Source organism: Silene latifolia, chromosome X, assembly GCF_048544455.1.
Source record: "Silene latifolia isolate original U9 population chromosome X, ASM4854445v1, whole genome shotgun sequence".
In the NCBI taxonomy this organism is placed as follows: domain Eukaryota; kingdom Viridiplantae; phylum Streptophyta; class Magnoliopsida; order Caryophyllales; family Caryophyllaceae; genus Silene; species Silene latifolia.
This window is the reverse complement of record NC_133537.1, coordinates 333,024,168-333,049,933: the sequence shown is the minus strand read 5'-3', so window position 1 is coordinate 333,049,933 and position 25,766 is coordinate 333,024,168. Positions and strand designations below refer to the sequence as shown.

Here is a 25,766-nt window from a genome sequence, read left to right as displayed (position 1 = left end):
ACTGGAGGCTGGAATATTGTCTGAAGTAATAAATCTTCCTTAGTGGATAAATAAGATTGTCGTGCGTGAACAAATACGATGGTCTTGCAGGAAATATTGATAGATTGAAATTGCTTGATCAAAAAGACGGAACATGAACCTGCACGCAATACTACCAACAAAGAAGCACACAAGGAACGAAACGGGACTAGATATATCCATAATGTTAGAATGTATATAAAGCTCAAAGAAAGGACCCGGGCGAATAAAGAATACGTGAATACTACCTTTCAAAGACTTTCTAAGTGATGTAAATGGAATGCCCGAATCTACTAAACAAAGGTAGTAGATCGACACAAAGCTGCATGAGTCAACAACAAAAGTTGGTATCATACCGAAACGAAGTGAAGGCAAACGAAACAAATGCAAGTTGATGGTTGACGTTGAATTCCACCTAGCATTACTATTGACAAAGCAAATTAAGAAAAGACAAAAAAAGGCTTAGAAGATTAGTGTTATAATTTGGCTAGTGGACATAATACATCCTACATGAATAAATCCATGTAACTGTCGAGTGCTTTCAAAACTCAAGCTTTGTTAAAAAAAAATTAAATGAAAAGTATGACTTCATTACAGCCATCAAGGCCGATAATCACCATTGTGGTCATAGTTTTCACCCTCCTTGATGCAATCAGCCACATCGTTTCTCATTCCGACGCCGCCGTCACCAGTGCCACCGCCGCTCCAGTAAAGGGGCTTAAATCAAGGATCCTCTCCGAAGAGGAAGAACTCCGTGACTCCGCCTGACACTTAACTGCGACAAAGAAAAAGAGGACGAGCATTCAAGCAACGACACTAATAAAACAGATAAAGAAAGACGTCGTCGCAATGTGAGAAGATAAAAGGATGGAAGCAGCAAAATTAAATAGGATCACGCTTGGCAGAAAAGGGGAGACCAAAAAGAGGTCAAATAAATTCAAATTAAGCGTCAAACAGTCGAGCAATCGTCTATTTTAATTCGTGTTTATGTAGCGATGGGAACTTGACAAGATTTCACTTGTTTCCATATCATCAAAGATCAAATTACAGACAGACAAAATAGACCATATTGCTAGAGAAAAGAACCGCGGTCTAAGTAATGGCGAAAAGAACGAGATGAGCATACCTCTACGGTTCTTAATTCGGACCGCCGCAAAATCAAAAGCCCAATAAATGATGTTCTTAATCTCAGCCTGTTTAAACGCCTGAAACATCCAAAGTGGATACAAGGAATCATTGTCTGCGTTAAGAATTCGGTCGAGAATGTCGTCAATATATTGCAAAATCAAAAGACTGAAAATTGTTTATGCTAGTCAAAGCTCAAGCAGCAGTTCAATTCAAACTTTGAGCGAGTAATTTGACAAGGAAGAAGAAAAGCAATATAAACTTACCCGAATCAGTCGGATCCGTCGCACAATGAAGATAAATGCGAGAAATCGGAGCGGGTCGATGCTTGATATCGAATGGTTTAAGTTCTGCTTTCATGTAAAATAAAAGAAAAGAAGGACAAGAAGATTAACATCAGGGAAGTAGGAATATAGAAGAAAAGAAAGAAGGGCAGCAGCAAGAATTACAGAGCAAAAAAAAAAAAGAAAAATACCTGATGAAAGGTGTTGATTTGCATCGATAGCTCGTGTTTGTGGCGGGGTATGTATATATAGGTAATGGGTTTTCATAAACCCTACCTCGGTGCAGCCGTACAAGTATCCCTTTCCATAAAATATGTACTCCGTATTAAAAAGGAAACCCGCACTTGATTCATGTGTTCTAAGTATGGAGTAGTTCACATGGATATCAATATGGAGTTGGTTCATCAGATAAGTTTTGGGCCTATAATTATTATTTAGGCCGAAATTGCCAAATTGCAAGGAGACGACGACGTTAAATAACTGAATAAATTGGTCATCCGCCAAGTCTAATGACAGGGTGACGAGAAAAAATATGGAGCTACCTTTACGTCAAGTTAAGGTGCCCTCGACTTCCAAGTCAAACAAAAATTCACCCGCGAAGTTAGATAATGACAGGGTGACATTGTTAGAAAAATGGACTGTCTCGACGACAAGTTGAGATGCCACCAAAAAAAAAAATTATGTCAACCGCCAAGTCGGATAATGACAGGGTTGCGTTGAAAGAAACTGGACTACCTCAACGACAAGTTAAGGTACCACAACCTCAAGTCAAAGAAAAAAGTCGCTCGCCAAATCAAATAACGATAGAGTGACGTTAAAAAAATGGGTCATCTTTACGACAAGTTTGGGTATCTACTTTCAAATCGAGCAAAAAAAAAAAAAAAAAAAAAAAATGCCATCCTCCAAGTCTAAAAAAAAAATGACAGGGTGATGTTAAAAAATAACAAAGCTACCTTTACGACAAGTTTGGGTGCATTGACTTCCAAGTCAAGCCAAGTGGAGTTGCCTTCGCGACAAGTTAGGGTGCTCATCATCGACTTCCAAGTCAAAGCAAAATCGAGACCCCGCCACGTCAAGACACCGGGAGGTGCACGTGACAAGGTCCCGAGGGGGCAATTTGTAGGCACGGAAAATTTATTAATGTGCCGAATAAATAAAATAAATTAATTATTTTGAGTTAATACCAAATTTTAACTTAATTTAATTAATTTGTCCCGGTTAAATGAAATATGGGCCGATTCGGATTACAAAAGGAGTTGTTCGGATCACTAAACCCAGAAAGAATCAAATTTGGGCCAAATTCACTAATAAACCCGTAAATGGGCTTGTGAATGCCAAAGTCCACCAAGGGGAATTTAAACTCTATAAATAGAGCTATTCCCATTCATTCCAAAGTTAGAGAAATCATAATCATAAAATTCAGAGAGAAGAAGACACAAAAGCTCTATAAATTCCCTCTGCAAGACACTTCTGAAAGCAGTCAACAAGCACACCAAAACTGTGCCGCCTGCCCAAGAAATTCAAGTTCAAGTTACAGCATTCAAGAGAGAACAAGTCGCAGTGACCCTCTCAAGAATACAAATCGACACCTCCTACAGAGTGCATACAACCTCTACAGGTGTCATTCAAATACAACGTTCGCGCCTCTACTACAGACAGCGTTTACGTGATCTACTACGGCATTTAGAATCAGAGGATACATTAGAGATTGTACACGTAAACTTTCTGATATTAATAAAAATTCATTTGTTTCCTATTTTGTATTACATTTATTTTGCGATACAAAATTTGCTGTTACAATTACATCGGAGAATTGAGGAGGACGGAAGGGGAGAGTCGCCATTGTAGGTGGATAGGTGGAGATGGAGAAGTGTGAGAATAGTAGTGGGATTAATAGAGGGAAACAAGTTGGCGCCAATGCGCAACGCCTTTTACCTCCCGCTCCCGCCTTTCCTCTTTTAGGGGATAATAATGTTATTTCTAGAGGTGGCAATCGGGTTGAGCTTGGGTCGGGGGAAATCGGAGCGGGTTATGTCGGGTTTCGGTCATGTTCAGTCAACCTACTCTTTCGGACCGAGTCGGGTTTGGGTTGGGTTGTTATCGAGTAAGGTCATTTCGGGTCAAATGATGTACCGAGGCGGGTTGGGTTTGGGTTGGGTCAGTATTGGGTTCAATTACTTATCGCATTAATTCAATTTTTAACTATTATTTGATTTAAATACTTCATTATTAGGTCAAACGAATCAATCTAAACACTTATTCACTTTCATTTTAATCAAGATTAAACTTAATAATTGCCGGGTCATCACTTTAATCGGGTCATTCTTGGGTTGGTCAATATCGGGTTAGGTAGGGTTCGGGTCACTGATCATCGGGTCATGTCGGGTTACAGTTCGCCATCGGGTTGGGACGGTTTCGGTTTGCAAAATTCTCGGGTTCTATCTAGTCGAGTCTTTCGAGTCGAGTTAGACTTATCAGCTCTAGTTATCTCCGTTGGGTGATACCGAGTCTTGATATAACCATTTACAATTGAAATGCTGGGTTCTTAAATTGATGGACCTTATGTTGAGTATGTGAGAGGATATGAGAAACACGATGACGCGGTAGAACTGTCCTTTAAAAAATAAAGTAAGTTTTAAACATAAACACTCAAAATTATTGAACTTTTAAATTTCCACTAATAGATTGATACTTCGACTTACGGAGTATTTAAGTAGATCGGTTATTATTATAAAGTAGTCAGTATTTGATTGTCTAAACTCTAAATACAATTTTCAAGTTACAAAAGCTATAGTGGTATATATTGTGGTTTATTAGACTCTTCTTACCACCAAGCGGTTTTACAGAAGATTTGTCACCCAAATCTTTCACGGCTCAAGCCCTGGGAATACAACAGTGATTATCACTTCAACAATGTAATATAATGTGGAAACATCTCACTAGAAAACTATCAAGTACATATTACACTTGAGATTTCCTTCGAATCGGCTAAGTATACAAAGAACAACTACATAAATCTTGTCTATAATGCGATCAAGGAACCTAAAATAGGCATGTCTCCAAGAATTTTTCAGAGTCAATGTGCCGCAAAATACCCAAAATCCGGTGTAGAATCCAAGTCCAATGCTCACGTACAATCCAGGATAGATGTTACCGTCATGTTTGTCGTCGTCACAAGGGCCTTGGAACTCATCCATATGAAAATTAGGATTCCCTTGAAAAGCGTTATACCCAAAAAATGACAATTTTATTGGTATTGAACCTGATAAATCATTGTTAGAGAATTTAGCAAAGTACGGAGTCTTCGTAATCTCAAGTTTACAAGGTATATCTCCTCTCAAGTAGTTGTTTGACAAATCAAGGTATCCAAGGTACTTGAGGTTCGCTATTGAAATGGGAATGGCGCCCTCAAGATGATTATTAGAGAAATCGAGATATGAAATTGAAGACGCTTCCCCTAAGGAACTTGGAATGGGACCTTGAAGATGATTATATGACAAATCAATATGGACTATGGAATGCAAATCCCTTATCGCACTTGGAATGGAACCTTGAAGAAGGTTATAGGAGATATCGAGATGTAAAAGTGGAGATGACCCTCCTACGGAACTTGGAATGGGACCTTCAAGTTGATTTGAGGAATTAATGTGTGATGTTGAATGGGAATCCTCTACGTCACCTGGAGCGAAACCTTCAAGACGATTATGGGAGAGATCAAGATATGAAAGGGAATGCATAGTCTCTAAGGCACCGGAAAATCTTAGTGTAGATGGAATTGAACCTGAGATACATTGAAAACATAAGACTTAACAACATGGACCGTTGTATGGAATTGTTAAAACTGAAAGTGAAATATGTGAGATCAAAGGTTATGATGCACATACATACCTGACAGAGAATTGTAAGAGAGATCCATGTAGATAAGACTCTGCAGATTTCCAATTTCATCGGGAATCGTACTTGAGAGTGAGTTATAAGAGAGATCAAGGTATTTAAGGAATTCCATGTTCCCCATTGCATCAGGAACAGTTCTTGAGAATGAGTTCCGAGAAAGATTAAGGTATGCAAGGAATTTCAAGTTTCCTATTTCTTCCGGAATAGGCCCCTGAAATGAATTATACGATAGATCAAGAGACGTTAGACGGGTAAGATTTCCCAGTTGATGGGGTATATTACCACTAAAGTAAGACCCAGAGAGGTTAAGGTGGATTAGGTTGACGAGGGAGCCAATACAACTCGGTATAACCATGTATTGGAAATTATTATAGCTGAGATCAAGAGACATTAGACGGGTAAGATTTCCCAGTTGATGGGGTATACTACCACTGAAGCTAGAATAGGAGAGGTTAAGGTGGATTAGGTTGACGAGGGAGCCAATAGAACTCGGTATATCAATCCAATAGAAATAGTTTGAGCTAAGATCTAAGTATTTAAGATGCTTGAGCTCACTAAGGGAAGGACTGAATACTTGACTATACAAGCAAATCTTTCGATATGGGGCCGCGCTGAGATTAAGGCCGATTACATGACCCGACTGATTGCTGCATGAGACACCCTTCCATGTACAGCAGTCTGGTGTACCTGGATTCCCCCACAAATCCATCAACTCACACTCATCATATTGAATGTGGTTTTTGAATTTGAGCAAAGCATCTCGTTCTTGGTCGATACAAGTAATGTTTTTATGATAAACATCATTGGTTTTACCGACACTGCCACTCGCTAACAAAGATATCACAAGACAACAAAGTAATAAGAAACTAGCAGGGGGTGTTCTGATTGTTTGATAATGCCAATTCATTGTGGAAAAAGATGATCAAATAATAAATGTACGTATGTTGTGTTAAAAAACGAAAATGCTTATTAATCTACTTATACTGCTCCTTCATATCCGCATCAATTTCCTCGAAATTTCTAAGGACCATTACGCCATAGACTCATACCGCGTGTACCATCTCTAAGAGTGCTTGACGTTTTGTTTGGGTTAAATGGTTTTGGAAAATCAAAGCATGAGACAATAATTGGGCAGCTTGACTACCCTCAAAAGGTAGGATGCGTATCATTCATGTAACCTTGCAGAGTTGTACTACAAGGCCTAAATAGAGCAATAATAATTGTGTCATTTGTGGTTATGGTTTGATAATAATAATAATAATAATAATAATGTTAATTGAAGTACAAAGAGAAAGAAAACAAAATTTCTGAACTTCAACAAGACTCATAATCAATGACTCGATCAAACACAACGCCTTTTGTATAACGTTAAATCCACGGAACCATCGTGTGGACGTGTGGTGGGAATGTTACGAATTATGAATGGCTAAATGTCGATTGTGAACCAACAATATGTGAGAGTAGTTAGTTTAGATTAAAATCCTAGATCCGCCACTGTCCCCACCCCCCTTAATCATCAGATTGAATGTGGTGTTTGAATTTGAGCAAAGCATCTCGTTCTTGGTCGATACAACGAGCAACAACGGTTTTCTCGACATTATTACAAGTTGCAGATAATGGTAGGATAAGCAAACAAAATAGAAAGAGAGAGGCAGGGGATGTTTTGATGATTTGATGATGCCAATTCATTGTGAACAGCAAGGATGATCAAATAGTAAAATTGGGTGTTAGATAATAAAGATGCTGATTATGCAACCATATTATATAATCTTAGTCCTTAGATAATGAACATGCTTACTAGTAGTTAGTAGTAGACAATGAATTATTTTGTTGAAATTTCAGAGTGTGTTGACTGCTGACTTGTATGACTCTACAAGTCTCCTTACTTGCAAAGAACGTTCACAGACCTAAGATTTGATATTAGGGGAAGAAATGTCGTACATGTATATTTTCTTTGTCCTATTCATTTGTTTGCCTTTTTTATTCTCTGTGATGAGTATTTTAATCAAAAACAAATAAATGAATAAATGATTGGGACGGAGAGAGTATTGTAGCAAGCAGATGTATCAAATTCATATAAAAAATGACATAAAAATTACTGTAGAAAATAGCTCAAGTCTACTAAAATGACGTCAAATTAATTTAGAAGTTTAGAACCTAGATGAGTCTAATAGTCTATATACAAAAACGACATCAAAGCATCGAGCTCAAAAATTCATGGCTCACTCCTAATTTCAGACCAAGTTGATAAATGATAAATGATAATTGACAGCCAGTAGGTTGATCCACTGTCAGCAGCCTCATCTCGTTCTTGGTCGATACAATGTTGCTCATTAATTTTGGCAGAAGCACAACCAGGCATTAATTCTCCACATAAGGGCTTCAATAGATATTTGGGATTAATGGAGTTGTTGGCAATACCATAAAGAATCAACTTAGTACTCTCCTTCCTCTCAATCTCTTCATCATTCTGACCAGAACTTGTTTGGACGTTTTCCGAGGGTATTTTTGTACCAATATTCGAGCTTTTAATAGCAGTAATCACTTTACTGTTATCAATTTTCTTGTTGCCCAGCGAAGACTTGCCAATTTCTGAATCAATGCTACAGGGAACCATTGAACAAAGAGAATCGGTAAATGATGAATTAGAATCTTTGACAACATCCTGACTGACCAATGCTTCTCTGATTGCTATCTTGCATGAATCTTTCAACTGTTTGTTAGCTTCTGAGGATTTTGAGCAACTCTGATGGTAATTCACAACAGAGTTCTGATCTGGAGCAACATATGTAGACTCTGAAAGATAACTAGCCTCATTGATAAGCATTTTACTAATGGGTTTTGCATATTTTGAAAGACAACTCTGATGGTAATCTCCATCCTAGTTAAAACGAGAAACTTCAGCTTATAATTATTGTTCTTTCAGAAAGGCAGACACAAGTATTTGCACAAGAAAGTAAAGGCATTACATGATATATCATTAACAATTGTGGCAATTGATAGTAAAGATCCCACAAAAAAGGAGAAGTAGGTCTGATGAGAGTGGGGGTGCTAAGGCCTCAGTGCTGCAGAAACTCCATGGCTGGTTCTAGAGAACCTCTAATTATTAATATTTCGCGACATTATCAAAATATAAACTTGAAAATGATCATGTTTTGGGACCGAAAGACCATTTAAAAGGTGCAGAATATTTTACTCAAATGAACGCAGCAGGTGTGCATACCTATGCTCCCCACCCCCCTAACCATCGGCTCTGGTATCGACATGATGATCCACCATCCTCTTTCTTCATATCTGTGAACAGAAAATCGAAAAGAGAATTAGGCATTAAACATCTTTCATTAGAGCCAGCATAGAAACTGAATAGACTATGAAATCATAACAAGGCAAGGTTCTCATGCAATGACCAGAATCTTTACCTGTCTTCCCAGAATGCAGCAACTGAAGAGAGATGTCAAATTTTGATATGCTAAATAGTCATCATCTATCCTGTCGTCATTTTCTCCCTGCATGCCACTCACGATTTTCAGTTCTCTAGTGTAAGTGTGAAGACGGCATTCTTAAAAATTGCATTATCTCAAGTTCTCGATGTATACAAGCCAAATTATCTAGTTTATGCAAAACAATGGTTCTTAGTGAAATGAAGAATCCTTGTAGGAAACGACCTAGAATGGAGCATAGCCCATATAAAAATGTAGATGAAAAACTCATGTTCTCAGTTACCTGATTCACCTGTATAGTATCCAAAGTTTCAAGCTCCGGATGACAGGGAATTTCAGGTATCGAGTCAAAAGTTGAATTTCTGGATAACTTCTCATGCTTCTCCATATTGAAAGTTACATTGGGCAAGTCCTTCGATTTATCTGTACCTAAGTTCTCCATAGGTCTCGCAAGAAACCTATCCTTCAAATATTCCATATCTTGATTCCATTCACTTTGAACTTCTCCCTCTCCATATTGAAAGTTACATTGGGCAAGTCCTTCGATTTATCTGTACCTAAGTTCTCCACAAGTTCTCCATAGTGAATATGTGTCATAGGAGTATCCTTCACTCAGGAAACAGATGGATCCATGGAAGAAATATTGTCCCAAACGGCTAATCGAAAAACCAACATCGTTATACACATCTTCCAAGTAAGAATCACTCAAGTCTGAAAGAGTTTCAGAAAAGTTATCGGCATCCTTTAAGCAATATGAGGAATCTTGCAATCCATCAACTCGTGCTTGTTTTACTCGAAGAGCAACTTCAAGTATAGCTGCAGAGGGCATAGCTTCTAGAACTGACTCAGTTTGTATTATTTCATGTATGACCAATGCTTCAGATGCTGCAACAGAGAGTTCAACAGCATCAATGACGTCATCACATTCAGCGCCCTTTGCATTGTATATCTCTGAATTATCAGGTTTAGAGTTCCTACTTTTGCATGAAGTTTTCTTGCAAACTTTGCCAGAACAATTTTTCTCAGGTAGAGGAGAAAGCTTGATGACAGAATTATCATTGTCCATATTGCACGGGTTATTTTTTCTTGGGCTATGTAGCACTTCAGTAGGATGTAAAGCTTTGTCGTCAGCAGATTTGATAGTCATTTTGAGATGTATCATTAATGGAGGACGTCCCATCTGTTGAAAGATACAAGTTAAAATGCAACACCTGCAAACCAGAAAGCAAGAACAGAAGAACAGTCTAGTTAATAGCAAGAAAAATTTATGGAGTAAATCACTATGTTCTGTCTTCTAGATACACTACGATACATATCAAACAGTCTCAGATGTTTTCCTCTCAATGTCGATTTTATGGAAAGCTGGAGAGTGGATGGTAGCAAACCAGCTAAAAATTAGATACAAAAATCAGTCTGAAAATAACACATTAACCCCTAGAAATCTAGGTAGTATGCTTGAAATTCAAAATTGTCTATTCTAGTTGTCTGGGATGCAATAAGACATGCAAGACACAATCCTATTTTAACAAATAGGGAGTTTTCGGTGACTTCTCAAGTCAAATGATTTTGTTGACTCGTGAATTCACTAGTCAAACTCATCCATGAACTTTAGCTTCCATATTGCCAGGAGAAAACAAAAGAATTTGATAACAGGAGATATGACTAACAACAAGACTGGTAGTGCAACGAGTAAGTGATGCATACAATGAATAAAACGATAAAAAACGACTCTGATAGTGCAAGTTTAAAAAGAATACAATGCTATTAGAAAGATGGAATTACAACAATCATACAGTAATCCTACCAATAAGTAAGAGTAATTGGTGAGATATCTTCACCAGATACCTTTTCACAAGGTCTCAAACTCTCAATGAACTTTATCTACTACCTCAGCATCTCCTGAATAAGAAAAAAGGTCTCAATGAAAACCACAAACACATACCTTTTCACAAGGTGTGAGGGTAATTGGTGAGCTATCTTCACCAGATAAGTACAAACGGCAAACATTGTACGGCTTGTGTATGCTTCCTCCACTTAAGAGAAGATTTGAATCTTTAGCAAGGTTGTTGTCGCCTTTAGGTATATCGACATTCTACAAATTGCAGATACAGATAAACAAGAATTTGGATCAGGAAATACAAGCAACATCAGCCATTTTTGAGGTGCACATCATTATTGTTTCAATAACTAAAATAATAATATGCTGAATCTTGAGTAACATTTTTTCTTTCCCCAGTTCTTTACATAAAGCACAAATACCGCCATTTAATCACCTGTGCCGATCTAAACATAATTTTCGATTGAAGGCATTCTATCGAGTAAAACTGTCACTGAATACCACTTATTTTACTTTTTGCCGTATATATTCGTTTCCTTTTTGAACAAAGGATGATCACAGCGACTGAATCACTGACCACTTAGTTAAGTTTCATCAATAAGGAGTTTCCGAGTTATATATTTAAACCCTGCTCATCATATACCAGTTCCTAGTTTATTTCTAATGTTCCTGGTTCATTTCTATGGGGGTTTACTTAGTGATCGTGTTTAGAGATATCACACTAGTGTGAAATGATTAATGATCACCCCTATTTCCAACCCTTCTCCGATCAAATAAAGGATAGGCACCCTAGCGCGAAAGGCTGAACTTGTTGCACATAATAGTACTATCTTTCAAGTTTAAGATTAAAAGAACGAAATGAGACGGCCCTAGAGCGAAAATCAATGTCAAAATATAGAGTTAGTCATGTTAGTGTGACATTAGCCCTAGGAAACCACGTCTAATTCGCAAATGAAGCAAAAATCGATCCATAGAGACAAATTAGCAGAACTAGGGTTTAGTAAGTAATTTGTGAACTGCTTCAATCATACAGTATAAATAATTTAAAGGCTCTTTAACTAAACAACAAAGATCACAGCCAATTACATAATCAAACGAAAACAAAATAAATAGCAAAAAAATATGCTCAGGACGTCGAAATTGGGGAAAACCTGAAGAGAATTGGGGAAATTATCGTCGTCGCGGAGAAACGGTGTCATTGAGGATTGAGAATGATTAGGTTGAAGCCAAGGAGGAAGCCATGCTGCATCCTATCAATAATCATGCAGTTAAATTAGGTCAATTGTACATTAATCATAATCAAAATTGCATTTAAAATCATGAAATTAAGCATCAAAAATTGGGGGAAATTGGATTGCGTAGTAATTAAAGTGAAATTAAGAAAATTACGTCGGAGAATTGAGGAGGACGGAAGGGGAGAGTCGCCATTGTAGGTGGAGATGGAGAAGTGTGACTGTGTGAGAGTAGTAGTGGGATTAATGGAGGGAAACAAGTTGGCGCCAATTCGCAACGCCTTTTACCTCCCGCTCCCGCCTTTCTCATTTGGGCCTCTTTTAGGGGACAATGTTATTTCTAGAGGTGGCATTCGGGGTTAGTCGGGTTGAGTTTGGGTTGGGTGAAGTTGGAGCGGGTCATATTGGGTTCCGGTCAACCTACTCTTTCAGGCCGATTTTGGTTCGGGTTGAGTCGTTATCGGGTAAGGTCATTTCGGGTCAAATGAAGTACAGGGTAAGGTCGGATTTGCGTTGAGTCATTATTAGGTTCGAATTACTTTATTGCATCAATTCAATTTTTAACTATTATTTGGTTTAATTACCTCACTAGTGTAGTTCCCGTATTATAGCACGGTACTTTTTAGATTTCTTTTATAAAGAGACATTGTCAATTAAATTATTTGCATAAATGAAGTGTACTTTTAATTTAATGTTAGGGTTATAATTTATTAAATATAATATTAATAAGAGGTAGAAAAAAAATTTTACTACCATAAGAAGACATTTTAAGTTAAGTTATTTTATTACTATTAAAAATAACGCAATAATTTTATACCGTTGCATACAACTAATTTATGACATTAATAGTACAATTATTAAGTTAGTTGTATAATCTTTTTAAAACGCGTATTAACCTTATAATAAAAAGCGGTAAAAATAATATTCCGCGCATCTAAAAAGACGATTTACGAATTATTAAAATGATGTTTTCACTTTTTTTATTTCTAATACAAAAATACATAATTGGTTTTACATCCTTAAAAAAATAGTCCATATTGCTAAAACAAAAATTTACATAATAAATAAATGATGATTTCTTACAAAAGAGGTAACATATAAATATAATATAAATTTAAATTTATAAGAAATCAAGTTCACTCATCTAGCTTGTAATATGACATGTAGAGTCCAAAATTGTGGGCTATTAATAGCTTTTATTTTGATATATGAGATAGAAAAAAGTGGGTTACGTATAAGATCCACAATTTACAATCCATCAAATCTTGTAATGTTAGCAGTATCCAGAAAAATAGGCCCAACTAAGAAGAAGTCTTTTAAGCGGGAAAACTAAGAGAATTTTTATTCTCTTAGTAGTAGGGGGATTATTAGGTTTTTTTACTAAGATCGAACAAGTTGCTCAAATGTCGTTTTTTTACTTTTATTTCAGATTCCAAATTAGTAATTTCCTTGAGGTTGTACTTAGTTTTAATTTCGGATGAGAATGTAGCTTTTGGATATGGCAATGAACTTATTTTAATATCGCATTTGCAATTTTTCGCTTCAATTAATATATAGTTTCACAAATTATCATATATATGTACGAGCCCGGTAACCCGTGGGCTGCCCGACTTTTAATAGTAGGGCGGGTTAGGGCAAAGATAAGTGGCCCATTATTCTGGCCCAACCCGCCCACCATAGTCTTAAAGGGCAAATATCTCACTTCGGCCCGGTCCATGTCCGGCCCAAGCCCGTCTTTGAACAGCTCTAGGTCAAATGTATCAATCTAAACACTCAGTCACTTTAATTTGATCAATATTAAGCTTAATAATTTTCATGTCATCACTTTAATCGGGTCAAGCTTAGATGGAATCAATATCGGGTCAGGTAGGGTTCAAGTCACTGGTCATCGGGCCATGTCGGGTTACAATTCGCCATCGGGTCGGGTCAGTTTCGGTTTGCAAAATTATCGGATTCTACCTGTTCGGGTCAAGTCGTTATCGGGTAAGGTCATTTCGGGTCAAATGATGTACTCATGTACATGGTAAGGTCGAGTTGCGTTGGGTTATTATTGGGTTCGAATTACTATACTTTATCGCATTAATTCAAATTTTCACTATTATTTGGTTTAATTACCTCATTATTTGGTCAAACGTATCAATCTAAACACTCAATCACTTTAATTTGGTCAATATTAAGCTTTATAATTCTAAGGTCATCACTCTAATTGGGTCAAGCTTAGATCGAATCAATATTGGGCCAGGTAGGGTTCGAGTCACTGATCACCGGGCCATGTCAGGTTACAATTCGCATTGGGTCGAGTCCGTTTCGGTTTGCAACATTATTGGGTTCTAGCTGATCGGGTCTATTCGGGTCGAGTCACTCGAGTTGAGTTAGACTTGCCAGCTCTAGTTATTTTCGTCAGGTGATACCGAGTCTTGATATAACCATTTACAATTGAAATGTCGGGTTGTTAACTTGATGGACCTTATGTAAAGTATGTGAGAGGATATAAGATTAGGTATAAGTGTATAACACGGTGACACGGTAGAATTGTCCTTTAAATAATAAAGTAAGTTTTAAACATAAAAACTTTAAATTATTGAACTTTTAATTTTATTTTGTTAAATCAAAGTACTTTTTATTGTGATGATTGATACTTTGACTTACGGAGTATTTAAATAAGTTGGTTATTATTATAAATTACTCTGTATCTGATTGTCATTTGTTAAAATACAATTTTCAAGTTACAAAAGATAAAACGGTATCCTATATTGTGTTTTATTAGACTTTTCTTATCACAAAGCAGTTTTTACAAAAGATTTGTCACCCAAATTATATAGTTACCGGATTTAATTTATCCTATGAACCGTTCTAAATTCTAAGTCATGAAATGAGCTTAACTGTGAGGGAACTCGCAAGGGTTACCTTTTTTTTATATTACATTTACACCCGTCTTTTTTGTACCGGAATAACAAGCTTGAAGATTTAGAAAGCCTAGTCTAAACTCTCAAATATTCTATATCGCTTTTGAAAGGAGCTTTAACCTCAAACTAATGGGATCAAAGAGAAGGAGACAATTTAGCGAACTTTTGTTATAGAAAGTAAGCTCTTTAATCTCAAATTTACAGGGAACATCACCTCTCAAGTAATTGCTTGACAAATCATTGTATTGTATTCGAGGTACTCCAGCAGGTTTGCTATACAACCGGCAATGTTAAAACGATCATGATAGTAAACAATCGTCACTTTTCTTGATCTCAGCTCGATAATATTGTCCGCTAGACTCTTGATTTTAAGTTTTCTCACCGACTTTTATATATACATACAACCATTTCATATAAGATTTCGTATGTTTACGGGTACATTCTGAGATTATTACTCGAGTTATATTATCACACACTTCAACAACACTAGCTAGATACCATTAAAGTACGCATTACACTTGAGAATTCCTCCGGAATCTGGCCAAGTTTACAGCAACAATTACATAAATATTGTCTATAATGTGATCAATGAACCGGAAGTAGGCATGTCTCCAAGAGTTTTTGACAGTCAATGTGCCGCAAAATGCCCAAAATCCGGTGTAAAATTAGGATTCTCTTGAAATGCGTAAGGCCCAAGATATGACAACGTTTTTGGTATTGAGCCTAATAAATAATTGTTAGAGAATTTAGCAAAGTACGGATACTCCCTCATCTCAAGTTTACAGGGGATCTCACCACTCAAGTAGTTGCTTGACAAATCAAGGTATCCAAGGTACTCGAGATTCATTATTGAAGCGGGAATGGTACCCTCAAGTTGATTATTTGAGAGATCGAGATATGAAAGTCGAGATGGTCCCCCTAAGGAACCAGAAACCCCAAGTGTGGATGGAATTGAACCTGATAGACATTATAAACATGAAAAATAGCGATGCATCTTTGTATGGAATTGTTAATGTATAAATTCGCCGTTCAGTGATAAAACTACTTTATACTTTGTTTGTCAGTACAACGAAGGAGCATAGCAATATCAAAGTTACGAGTTTCTAATAACATAACATACACAATAAGAAAGAAACTAATCTAAGTTTTACTAATGAATGATACACATACCTGAGAGTAAATTGTAAGAGAGATCCATGTGCATAAGACTCCGAAAATTTCCAGTTGCATCAGGAATAGGCCCTTGGATAATATTATACGACAGATCAAGATATTCCAGCGACGGTTCTCTTGATGAGTAATTACTAGTAGTGTTGAACAACCACTGAAAAATTGAGGAACTAATATAATAATTTCCGGAAAGGCTAAGAATGCGAAGATTAGCAGATGAAAGAAATGATGAGGATGTAAGTGATGTAGAAAGTTGACAGTTGTCCATTTGAAGGACCTCTAACATGGGGAGACTGGCAATGCTCTGAGGCCAGTCTTTAGCCATGCTAAGATCGACATCACTTAAGTTAATGTCTCTCAACAAACTTAGCTGCGAAAGCCAGTTCAAGCTCTTCACATAAAGCCAGTAATTATTACTGAGATCAAGAGAGGTTAGACTGGTAAGATTTCCCAATTGGTTGGTTATATTCCCACTGAAGTGAGACCTAGAGAGGTTGAGGTGGATTAGGTTGACGAGGGAACCAATAGAAGTCGGTATATCCATACCATAGAAATCGTTTGAGCTAAGATCCAAGTATTTAAGAAACTTAAGCTCACCAAGGGAAGGACTTAAAACTTGACTAACCAAGCAACCCCCTTCATATGGAGCCCCCCTGAGATTAAGCCCGATTACATGACCCGAATGATTGCTGCAGGAGACACCCTTCCATTTGCAGCAGTCTGGTGTATTTGAATTACCCCAAGAGGACAGCAACCCAAAATTATCGGACTCAATGTGGTGTTTGAATTTGAGCAAAGCATCTCGTTCTTGGTCGATACAATGAGCAACAACGGTTTTTTCGACATTATTACAAGTTGCACATAATGGTAGGATAAGCAAACAAAATAGAAAGAGAGAGGCAGGGGATGTTTTGATGATTTGATGATGCGAATTCATTGTGGACAGCAAGGATGATCAAATAGTAAAATTGGGATGTTTTGATTTAATGAAGATGCTTATTATGAAACCATATGATGATATAACCTTAGATAATGAACATGCTTTACTAGTAGTTAGTGCAGTAGACTTGAGTCATTTTGTTGAAATTTCAGCGTATGTTGACTGTTGACTAGTATGACTCTATAAGTCTTCTTACTTGCAAAGGACGTTCAATTTGATATTACGGGAAGAAAACAAAATACGTATAAAAGGGAATGGAACCTTGAAGTTGGTTATTTGAGAAATCAATATGTGATATCGAATGAGAATACCCTACAACACTTGGAATGGCACCTTCAAGATGATTATTGGACAGATCGAGATATAAAAGGGAATACGTAGTCCCTATTGCACTGAAAATCCCTAGTGTGGGCGGGACTGGACCTGAGAGACAGTAAATGAAAAGGCAAAGGAAAATTAAGATGGATCGCCGTATGGAACTGTTCAAGTATTACTTCGTTCAATAAACTTTTTACTTTGTTTTGCACAAAAATGAAAAGGGAAAGGAAAAATAACATGGAAATGAAAGGTAAATACTCTCTATGTGAGATCGAAGATTATAACCGTAACACATAGCTGACAGTGAATTGTTTGAGAGATCCATGTGTATAAGAGACTCAAGATTTCCAATTGCATAAGTAATTTTACTTGAGAGTGAGTTCCCAGAGAGATCGAGGTATTCAAGGAATTTTCAATTTTCAATTGCATAAGGAATTTTACTTGAGAGTGAGTTCCCAGAGAGATCGAGGTATTCAAGAAATTTTAAATTTCCAATTGCATCAGGAATTTTACTTTCTGAGAGAGATCAAGGTATTTAAGGAATTCCGAGTTCCCTCTATTGCATCAGGAATAGGCCCTTGGATAAAATTATACGACAGATTGAGATATTCCAATGACTGTTTGTGTGATGAGTAATTACTAGTTTTGAACAACCACTGAAGAATTGAGGAACTATTCAAATCACTTCTGTAAAGGCTAACAATGCGAAGATTAGCGGATACAATAGATGAGAATGGAATCGGCGTAGAAAGTTGACAGTCGTCCATTTGAAGGACCTCTAACAAAGGCAGACTGCCAATGCTCTGAGTTCAGTCCGTAGCCTCGCTAAGATTGGTACCACTTAAGACCTTAAGTTAATGTCTCTCAACAAACTTAGCCGCGAAACCCAATTCAAGCTCTTGGCAGAAAGTCCCTCATTATTACTGAGATCAAAAGAGGTTAGACTGGTAAGATTTCCTAGTTGGTTTGGTATATTCCCACCGAAGGCAGACCAAGAGAGGTTGAGGTGGATTAGGTTGACGAGGGAGGCAATTGAACTCGGTATATCCATGTGATAACGGGTAGAGGTCGTCGTACCCAATCAAACAAGAGGTCGAACCACAAGAAGATCAAGTTTGAGTATTAGTTTTGTCTTAGATTATAAGCTAGCTACGCGGATCATGAAATAGATTGATATTTTGCTAATCAACTAAACTAAATAAACTAAAATGCAATTGAACTAATTATGGAAAATTATGTAATTCAAGGAATTAAAAGCCCAGGACCCGATTTTCACCAACAATTCGTAATTCCACATCACGATTCCCTAGGTTAATCATTCGGGTAGACAAGCAAGGGGGAGATGGCTCTAATTCGCCTACTAACTCCCTCTCGGGCTCATAATAGGACACTAGCTCTACCCACCAACCCCCCTCTCGGGTTCGAAGGTCGGAATCCCTAACTTAACACCTAACTACCCCGAAAACATGCATTTTCCCGAGGTAGCCTAGTAGTTGGCTAAGGTCACTAAGCACCCATCGTATTCCGGGTCATCTCACTCCTCCTCTCGGAGGTCGATTTCAAACGCTAGTCTAGAGGTACCCTCCCTTGGTTCTCCCTTTCGGTCTCAACCTAGGTTAGTGATAAGACCAATTTCCGGGTATCCAATTCACAACCTAACCAACTTTCGTTGGTGGACAAGGGTTACGAATCGACACTACCCACAATTGACCCATAAACCAATTCAATCCTCTAGACTACCCTCACTAATCTCCTCCAACAATTAGCCTTTATGTGAATCAATTTGTAAAATTACTCATGTTGGGTCAAACCGAGTCCTAGTAAAAGACTACTCGCTAATCATTTCTACTAAGACAAGATAATTAGTAAAGATGGATTCTTTAATCATGAACATGGTGTGAAAATGGATTCTACAATTAATCATGTAATAATCCAACAAATCTAAAAGGTAATGCTAATTTAACTAAGAAGAGCAAGGATTAAGACAAAAAGACTCAAACTTTAACACAATCACCCAAAGGTTCAACCTTTAGATGAGAAACAACAATGGTGAACATGAATAAGATGAACAAGATAGAGACAATAACAATCTAACAACAAAAGAGAAGAATTCAAGCATAAACAATTAACAAAACTTGAATGAAAGTAAATGTAAACAAATGAAATTAAGGGAGAGAATTATACCAACAACATGGAAACTTTGAATTGATGGAAGAACTTGGATAAACAAGAGAACAATTGTATTAATTTTTGAGTAAAGATTACAACCTTGATAAAAGGAAAATTGAGGGAGGAGAAATATTCTAACTAGGGTTCTAAAAATATTGAGAGAAAGATGAACTAACTAGTCTAATTTCTAAGGTAGACTAAAACTAATGTGGTCTAAAGGGGAGATTTCTAATGTGAGAGAGAAGACTTATATAACATCTTCTAATTACAATTTTAATTAGCTAATAATAATAATAATAATAATAATAATAAACCTAATATTAATAAAAACCCCTAGCTAATCAACCGACATAATACATTCACAAATTCTTGTTTGTGACGACGGATACCATTTTACCTCACAAAGTACCCACTTTTTCTCTCTCTGTAACACTATTCATGTGGTCCCCTTTCTCCACTAACCCATTTTGTTACCATTTTAACTCACAAAATATCCGCCACAAATGGTAACCCGTCACAAGGGAGACCAATTGTAATACATTAGACAAACAAAACAAAATAACAAAAAGGGGAAAAGAGAAGGGTGCGGGTGAACAAATCGCAGAACAAGGGACTGCGCCGGTCAACCGGCGGCCGGGCTTGACACCGGCTGGGAAGTTTCTGGAAATTGGAGTATTTTCAATTGTATTCCCAGCCGGTTGGTGAGGGCGGCAGACGGGTAACCGTCTGGGAGAACAATTTGATATTGGGAGCCGGTTGGCCGGCAGACGGGTCCCCGGCTGGGGATGCATTTGTCTTCAATTGATGATTGCTGAAGCACGTTGATGGTGATGACTGATCGTTGATGATGGAGGAGAAGGGACACGGGTTTAATGAATGACGATGATGATGAACATGGTAAGTTCGAAAAGGACGGAGGGGTACTCGGCTCATCTGATTGTGCTTGATTAGAGGTGATGAGACGGAGGTGTGACTGTTGGTGCTGCTGGAATGGTGAATGAATATGGTACGTTTGTGATGATGAAGAATCATGGCAATTAAGGTCGCCATATTTAACAATGACGATTGAACTTTGCTATGAAGTTTGATATCTTGGAAAAATCACTTTGTCAACTTGGTTGACTTAGTGTAATTCAATCCATTTCTTTGACCAATCAACCCGTTTTATTTCCGTCTCGTTTTACTCGGCCTTCGTGTCATTATTCCTCCTCACTACACATTATTACAATAAAATGATATTAGTAGTAATATTAAATAAAAATCCGACTAATCAATAAATATAACTACGACGACTAATTATTATAAATCAGTAAATAAAATGAGCTTTTTGATCATTTAAGCACGCAAAATCGAGTCGAAATAAGGTATAAACGCTGGGTAAAAAGCGACTAAAATACAACTCATCACCATGTTATAGAAATAATTTGAGCTAAGATCTAAGTACTTCAGAAGCTTGAGCTCACAAAGGGAAAGACTTAATATTTGACCTTCGAAGTAACACCATTCATATAGAGCCCCACTGAGATTAAGCCCGATTATATGACCCGACTGATTGCTGCAGGAGACACCCTTCCATGTACAGCAGTCTGGTGAATTTGGATTTCCCCATGAAGACATCAACCCACAATAATCGGAAATGTGGTGTTTGAATTTGAGCAAAGCATCTCGTTCTTGGTCAATACAAGTAATGTTTTTAGGACGAGCAACAACGGTTGCCGACATTACAAGTGGCACAGAATGATAGGACAAGCAAAGAAAGTAGAAAGAGATGGGCAGGGGTTGTTTTGATGATTTGATGATGCCAATTCATTGTCGAAAAAGATGATTAGATAATAATAGGCAAATGGTGGTGTAGTTTGCAACCTTTGCTGGCTTGGTGGTACTAGTAGTAGTAGACATGATTTCTTTTTTGTTGAAATTTCAAGGGAGCATTAGCGTGTGTTGACTTGACTACTTACTAGTCACTACCATTTTGTGGTGTAGTATGCAATCTGTTATCAGTCTCTTTACTTAAAGCAGTGAGTGTTCAACTCACTTTTATTTTCGAGCAAGGTCACTTAATCACATAGATTACTTTATGACTATAATTTTATTCTTACTTCAACAATGTATAACATAGCCCTAGAAAATGATCCAGTACATATTTGATATTACACTTGAGAATTCCTCCGTAATCTGCCCAAGTTTACAGCAACATACAGTTACATAAATCTTATCTACCATGTGATCAAGCTTATATGTGGCCACACATATAAGCTGGTTGCATCCATAACGAGGTTCGGCATACTCTTTCATCCCATTTTCATTACGGCGTATGTTTTATTTATGATTTTTTTTTTTAAAAAAAGGTTAAAATAATGAGTTGCATAGCCAGAAACATTTACGTGTGGGACCAATATTAATGTATTCGTTGTTCGTTTATTAGGGGGGCGTAAAAATATATATCACGTCATTATACTCCCAAAGTCCCAAGTACCAAACCCATGAAAGAATTGGAATTGTCAACGCTTTCCATTAATAACAATGCAAATAAAACCTACTTCGTATAATAAGAAATAAGAATGAGAGTGTCCAAATAGCAGACTTGAGTTTCTTGCTAACTTTTCCAAATCTACATAGCGTACATTATGACTTTATGATGAGAATTTTATTCTTACTTCAACAATGTATAACATTTTAAGGATATTAATTCCGTCAATGATAAATCCGCGTCCAACACTCAAGTGGTTGCTAAATCAAGTCATACATGATTCCTATTCTTCCTCCTATTCTTTTGCATATTGTAAGTTGAACCACAAATGTGATTTTGATGTTGACGTGGTTTTGGTAGTTGACGTCCATAAAACTTGCAATTAATAGATCCTACAACCAGTTGTACCCAGTTGTATGCTCTAGAATCCGAGCTATATAATAAAGTTTTTGAGTTTTGTTTTAAAGAAGTCGAGCTATACTATAAAATTGTTGAACTCACTCACTCAAACATAAAAAAATTAACTTTAAGAAAGCTCAAAAAAATTACACATAAGCTCGATAAGATATAACTTGGTTGTATGATGCTATTGTACCACTGGAGGTATAATGTTATTTGTGAACCAACTTTGATAGTAAACCTTAAAAATAGGAATTTTAAAGGTGTTACAACTTTTAATCCAAAGATTAACTAGCGTGTGCGATCTTCAAAAATATTCTACGTATCAAAAACATTATTAATTGTTCATAAAAGCCTACGAATCAAAAATATTAATTAGTTCACATACTGCGAACATAAAAACCTAGCTAACAAAAAAATCTGAATTATTGATGATGATAAGGGTTGGAATATTATTGAGGAAGTTGAAGAAGTTGATAATGGGTAGTAAACAAAAAACCAAAGTTATTGCCAATCAAATCGTAAAACAAAATTCCGAAGAACTTGTGACAACAAAGTTTTCATTACAAGTCGCTGCACATGTAATTCAACAACACTTATCAAAGAACGAGAGCGTGGTCTGCTCGCCGGTGTCGATCGATGCCCTTCTTAGTATCCTAGCCCTTGGAGTGGAGAATTTGTTATAACTGAGAGATATGTATGTATTGCATAGAGAAGAAAGATATTATTATTAATATGATTGTGTTATTACTGTCAGAGGTACAAGGCTATATATATAGACTACATGATAACAGCTACAAAATAATCTAACTATGGCAAATATACACTATTAACAATATAGACATAAATAGCATGATTTAGTCCGTTGGAGCCTTCTGATTGCCAGCCTTGATTGCTTGATTTTCGGGCTCCTATTACCCCCCCTCAAGTTGGTGCGTGTAAATTTACGACGCCCAACTTGGATAGTAAATCTTCGAACATTGAACGTCCAAGGGCTTTCGTCAAAATATCAGCTAGTTGTACCTTGGTAGGAACATAGTTTGGTTTGATGAGACCGTTTAAGATTTCATCTCGGATAAAATGGCAATCCACCTCAATATGTTTGGTGCGTTCGTGAAAAACGGGATTGCGAGCGATATGAAGGGCTGATTGGTTATCACATGATAACGCAATGGGTGGGCGATGAGCAATACCGAGAGATGTAAGGAGGCCTTTGAGCCATTTGAGCTCGCAAACGGTATATGCCATGGCTCGATACTCGGACTCGGCCGAGGATTTAGAGACCGTTGTTTGCTTCTTGGTCTTCCACGAGATGGGGGAGCCGCCGAGAAAGACGATATATGCCGAGAGGGACCTGCGACTAAGGGGGCAAGTGGCGTAGTCGGAGTCACAGTAGGCATGGAGGAGAAGGTGGGTGTTTGATCGAAGGAGTAAACCTTGACCAGGATTGGATTTTAGGTAACGCACGACTTGGAGAGCCGCGTGCCAATGGTCCTGTTTTGGCGAGTGCATAAACTGAGCAAGGATATGAACCGAGTATGTTATCTCGGGTCGGGTGATAGTTAGGTAAACAAGTTTACCAACAAGGTGGCGATAAGGTTGAGGGTCGTGAATGGTGGGAGAGGCGGACTCGGGTAGGTTGTGGTTTGGTTCCATAGGAATGGATGCGGGTTTGGAGCCCAACAGTCCGGTTTCTTGAAGGATGTCTAAGGTGTATTTGCGTTGAGAGATGTAAATACCACTTGAATTACGCGCTATCTCCAAGCCCAAAAAATATTTTAGAGGACCGAGGTCTTTCATGTGAAAGCAATTACTTAGGTAGGTTTTGAATTTGTTGATCATGTGAGTGTTGTTCCCGCATATGACAATATCATCGACATATACCAAAACATGGATTTCATTATCGGGTTGGAGGATGGAAAAAAGGGAATGATCATAGGGACATTGAGTGAAGCCATAATGTTTGAGTGCGGAAGCGAGTTTAGCGTACCAACATCGTGGAGCTTGACGGAGCCCATAAAGAGATTTACGGAGGCGACATACCTTTCCGTTTGAATTAGAAAGAAATCCCGGTGGGGGTTTCATATAAACTTCCTCTTGCAGATCACCATGTAAGAAAGCATTGTGAACGTCCATTTGATGGACATCCCGTTCTTGGTGCGGCAATAGTTAAGAGAGTACGAACGGTAACCATCTTAATAGTAGGAGCAAAAGTCTCTTGAAAATCAACACCTTCAATTTGACGATTGCCCATAATGACAAGTCGAGCTTTATGTCGCTCAATTGAACCATCCGCATTATATTTAATTTTGTAAACCCATTTAGAACCGATGGCCTTTTTGTGAGACGGAAGAGTTTCAAGAGTCCAAGTATGATTGCGCTCGAGAGCATCGATTTCATTTTGCATAGCATCGCGCCATTTTGGATCCTGCATTGCTTCTTTGAAAGAACATGGCTCGTGATTGTCGATCCACGGCCGCTAAGAAAACTTTATGGTTAGTAGAAAATTTATCATTTTGAAGAAATTTGGAGAGAGGGTATCGAGTACCTGATGAAGATGATGATGTGGCGGAAGCGAGATGAGTGGAGGGGCCGATAGGTGGGCGAACATAACCAGCGAGCCGGGTATTGGGTATCTTAGCACGATGGCCTTTGCCCATAGTCTCAGTGGTGGTCGATGAAGTGGAGATAGGGGTGGCGTCTGTTGTCGAGGAAGAGGGACCCGTGGCGGGTGTGGTTGTGGTGGAGGGGGTGGTAGTGGGATTGTCGGGGGTAGTGGACGTGGATGGTGTTGGCTCGTGAGAAGATGATGGAGTGGAAACAATGATGTGGTCGATGGGGGTCAGATTATCATCAAGGGATGAGGTCGAAGATGGGGTTGTGTCGTGAAGGTTTAGAGAATAATAAGGAAACTCGTGTTCAAGAAAAATGACATCGCGAGAGGAAAAATATGTACCCGTGTCAAGGTCGTAGACAAGCCATCCCTTTTTACCAAACGGGTATCCCAAGAAAACGCATTTTCGGCCTCTGGGGGCAAATTTATCATGAGACCGATTGATGTTTTTCGCATAACATAAACAACCAAAAGTACGAATGTGACTCATAGGTGGTGGTTTATTAAAAAGCATTTCGTAAGGAGTCTTACCATTATGAATCATAGATGGGGTTCGGTTAAGGAGATAGACGGCCCCTAAAATGGACTCCCCCCAAAAACGAATAGGTAGACTAGCTTGAAAAAGAAGGGCGCGAGCGACGTTTAAAATATGACGATGTTTACGTTCTACGCGCCCGTTTTGTTGTGGGGTGTCGATATTTGAAGTTTGAAAAATGATACCATTTTCTCGAAAAAATATTTCAAGACTATGAAATTCGCCCCCATTATCACTACGAAGGATTTTAATACGTTTTTGAAATTGTCGATCAATCATGGCAAAGAAATTTAAAAGAGTTTGACGAGTATCACTTTTACGACGTAATAGATAAACCCACGTAGAGCGAGAGAAATCGTCAACGATAGTAAGAAAATATTTCGACCCACATGACCCATTTTCTGAATACGGGCCC

The 25,766-nt window shown here is 37.8% G+C and overlaps 2 protein-coding genes across 4 annotated transcripts; both read right to left on the bottom strand.

Moving 5' to 3' along the window:
* Window positions 1–329: 329 nt before the first annotated feature.
* LOC141622292 (uncharacterized) lies at window positions 330–1,956 on the bottom strand. Of its 2 annotated transcripts, none has more exons than XM_074438340.1 (4): window positions 1,619–1,956; window positions 1,410–1,493; window positions 1,145–1,258; window positions 330–793 (listed from the first exon to the last, which is right to left on the bottom strand). In XM_074438340.1, exons 1-4 carry the CDS (start codon window positions 1,830–1,832, stop codon window positions 687–689), a joined length of 519 nt encoding a protein of 172 aa, XP_074294441.1. In that variant the 5' UTR covers window positions 1,833–1,956; the 3' UTR covers window positions 330–686. The 2 variants fall into 2 exon arrangements, with proteins under 2 accessions (XP_074294441.1, XP_074294442.1); XM_074438341.1 differs by having other exon boundaries at window positions 1,145–1,223; window positions 1,619–1,951.
* Window positions 1,957–9,339: 7,383 nt separating this feature from the next.
* Window positions 9,340–12,092, bottom strand: LOC141618760 (uncharacterized). Of its 2 annotated transcripts, none has more exons than XM_074435843.1 (4): window positions 11,988–12,092; window positions 11,750–11,848; window positions 10,767–10,853; window positions 9,340–9,972 (listed from the first exon to the last, which is right to left on the bottom strand). In XM_074435843.1, the coding sequence occupies exons 1-4, from the start codon at window positions 12,024–12,026 to the stop codon at window positions 9,889–9,891; spliced, it is 309 nt and encodes a 102-aa protein (XP_074291944.1). In that variant the 5' UTR covers window positions 12,027–12,092; the 3' UTR covers window positions 9,340–9,888. The 2 variants fall into 2 exon arrangements, with proteins under 2 accessions (XP_074291944.1, XP_074291943.1); XM_074435842.1 differs by having other exon boundaries at window positions 9,347–9,972; window positions 10,704–10,853.
* Window positions 12,093–25,766: the final 13,674 nt, after the last annotated feature.

Coding starts and splice junctions, on each gene's coding strand:
- LOC141622292 (XM_074438340.1), bottom strand. CDS start 1,832: ATGAACCAACTCCATATTGATATCCATGTGAACTACTCCATACTTAGA. Junction 1,494..1,618: donor AAATCAACACCTTTCATCAG/GTATTTTTCTTT, acceptor ACATGAAAGCAG/AACTTAAACCATTCGATATC. Junction 794..1,144: donor CCGAATTAAGAACCGTAGAG/GTATGCTCATCT, acceptor TCTTTGTCGCAG/TTAAGTGTCAGGCGGAGTCA.
- LOC141618760 (XM_074435842.1), bottom strand. CDS start 12,026: ATGGCGACTCTCCCCTTCCGTCCTCCTCAATTCTCCGAC. Junction 10,854..11,749: donor ATTTCCCCAATTCTCTTCAG/GTTTTCCCCAAT, acceptor TGCAATTTGTAG/AATGTCGATATACCTAAAGG. Junction 9,973..10,703: donor CCCTCACACCTTGTGAAAAG/GTATGTGTTTGT, acceptor TCTGGTTTGCAG/GTGTTGCATTTTAACTTGTA.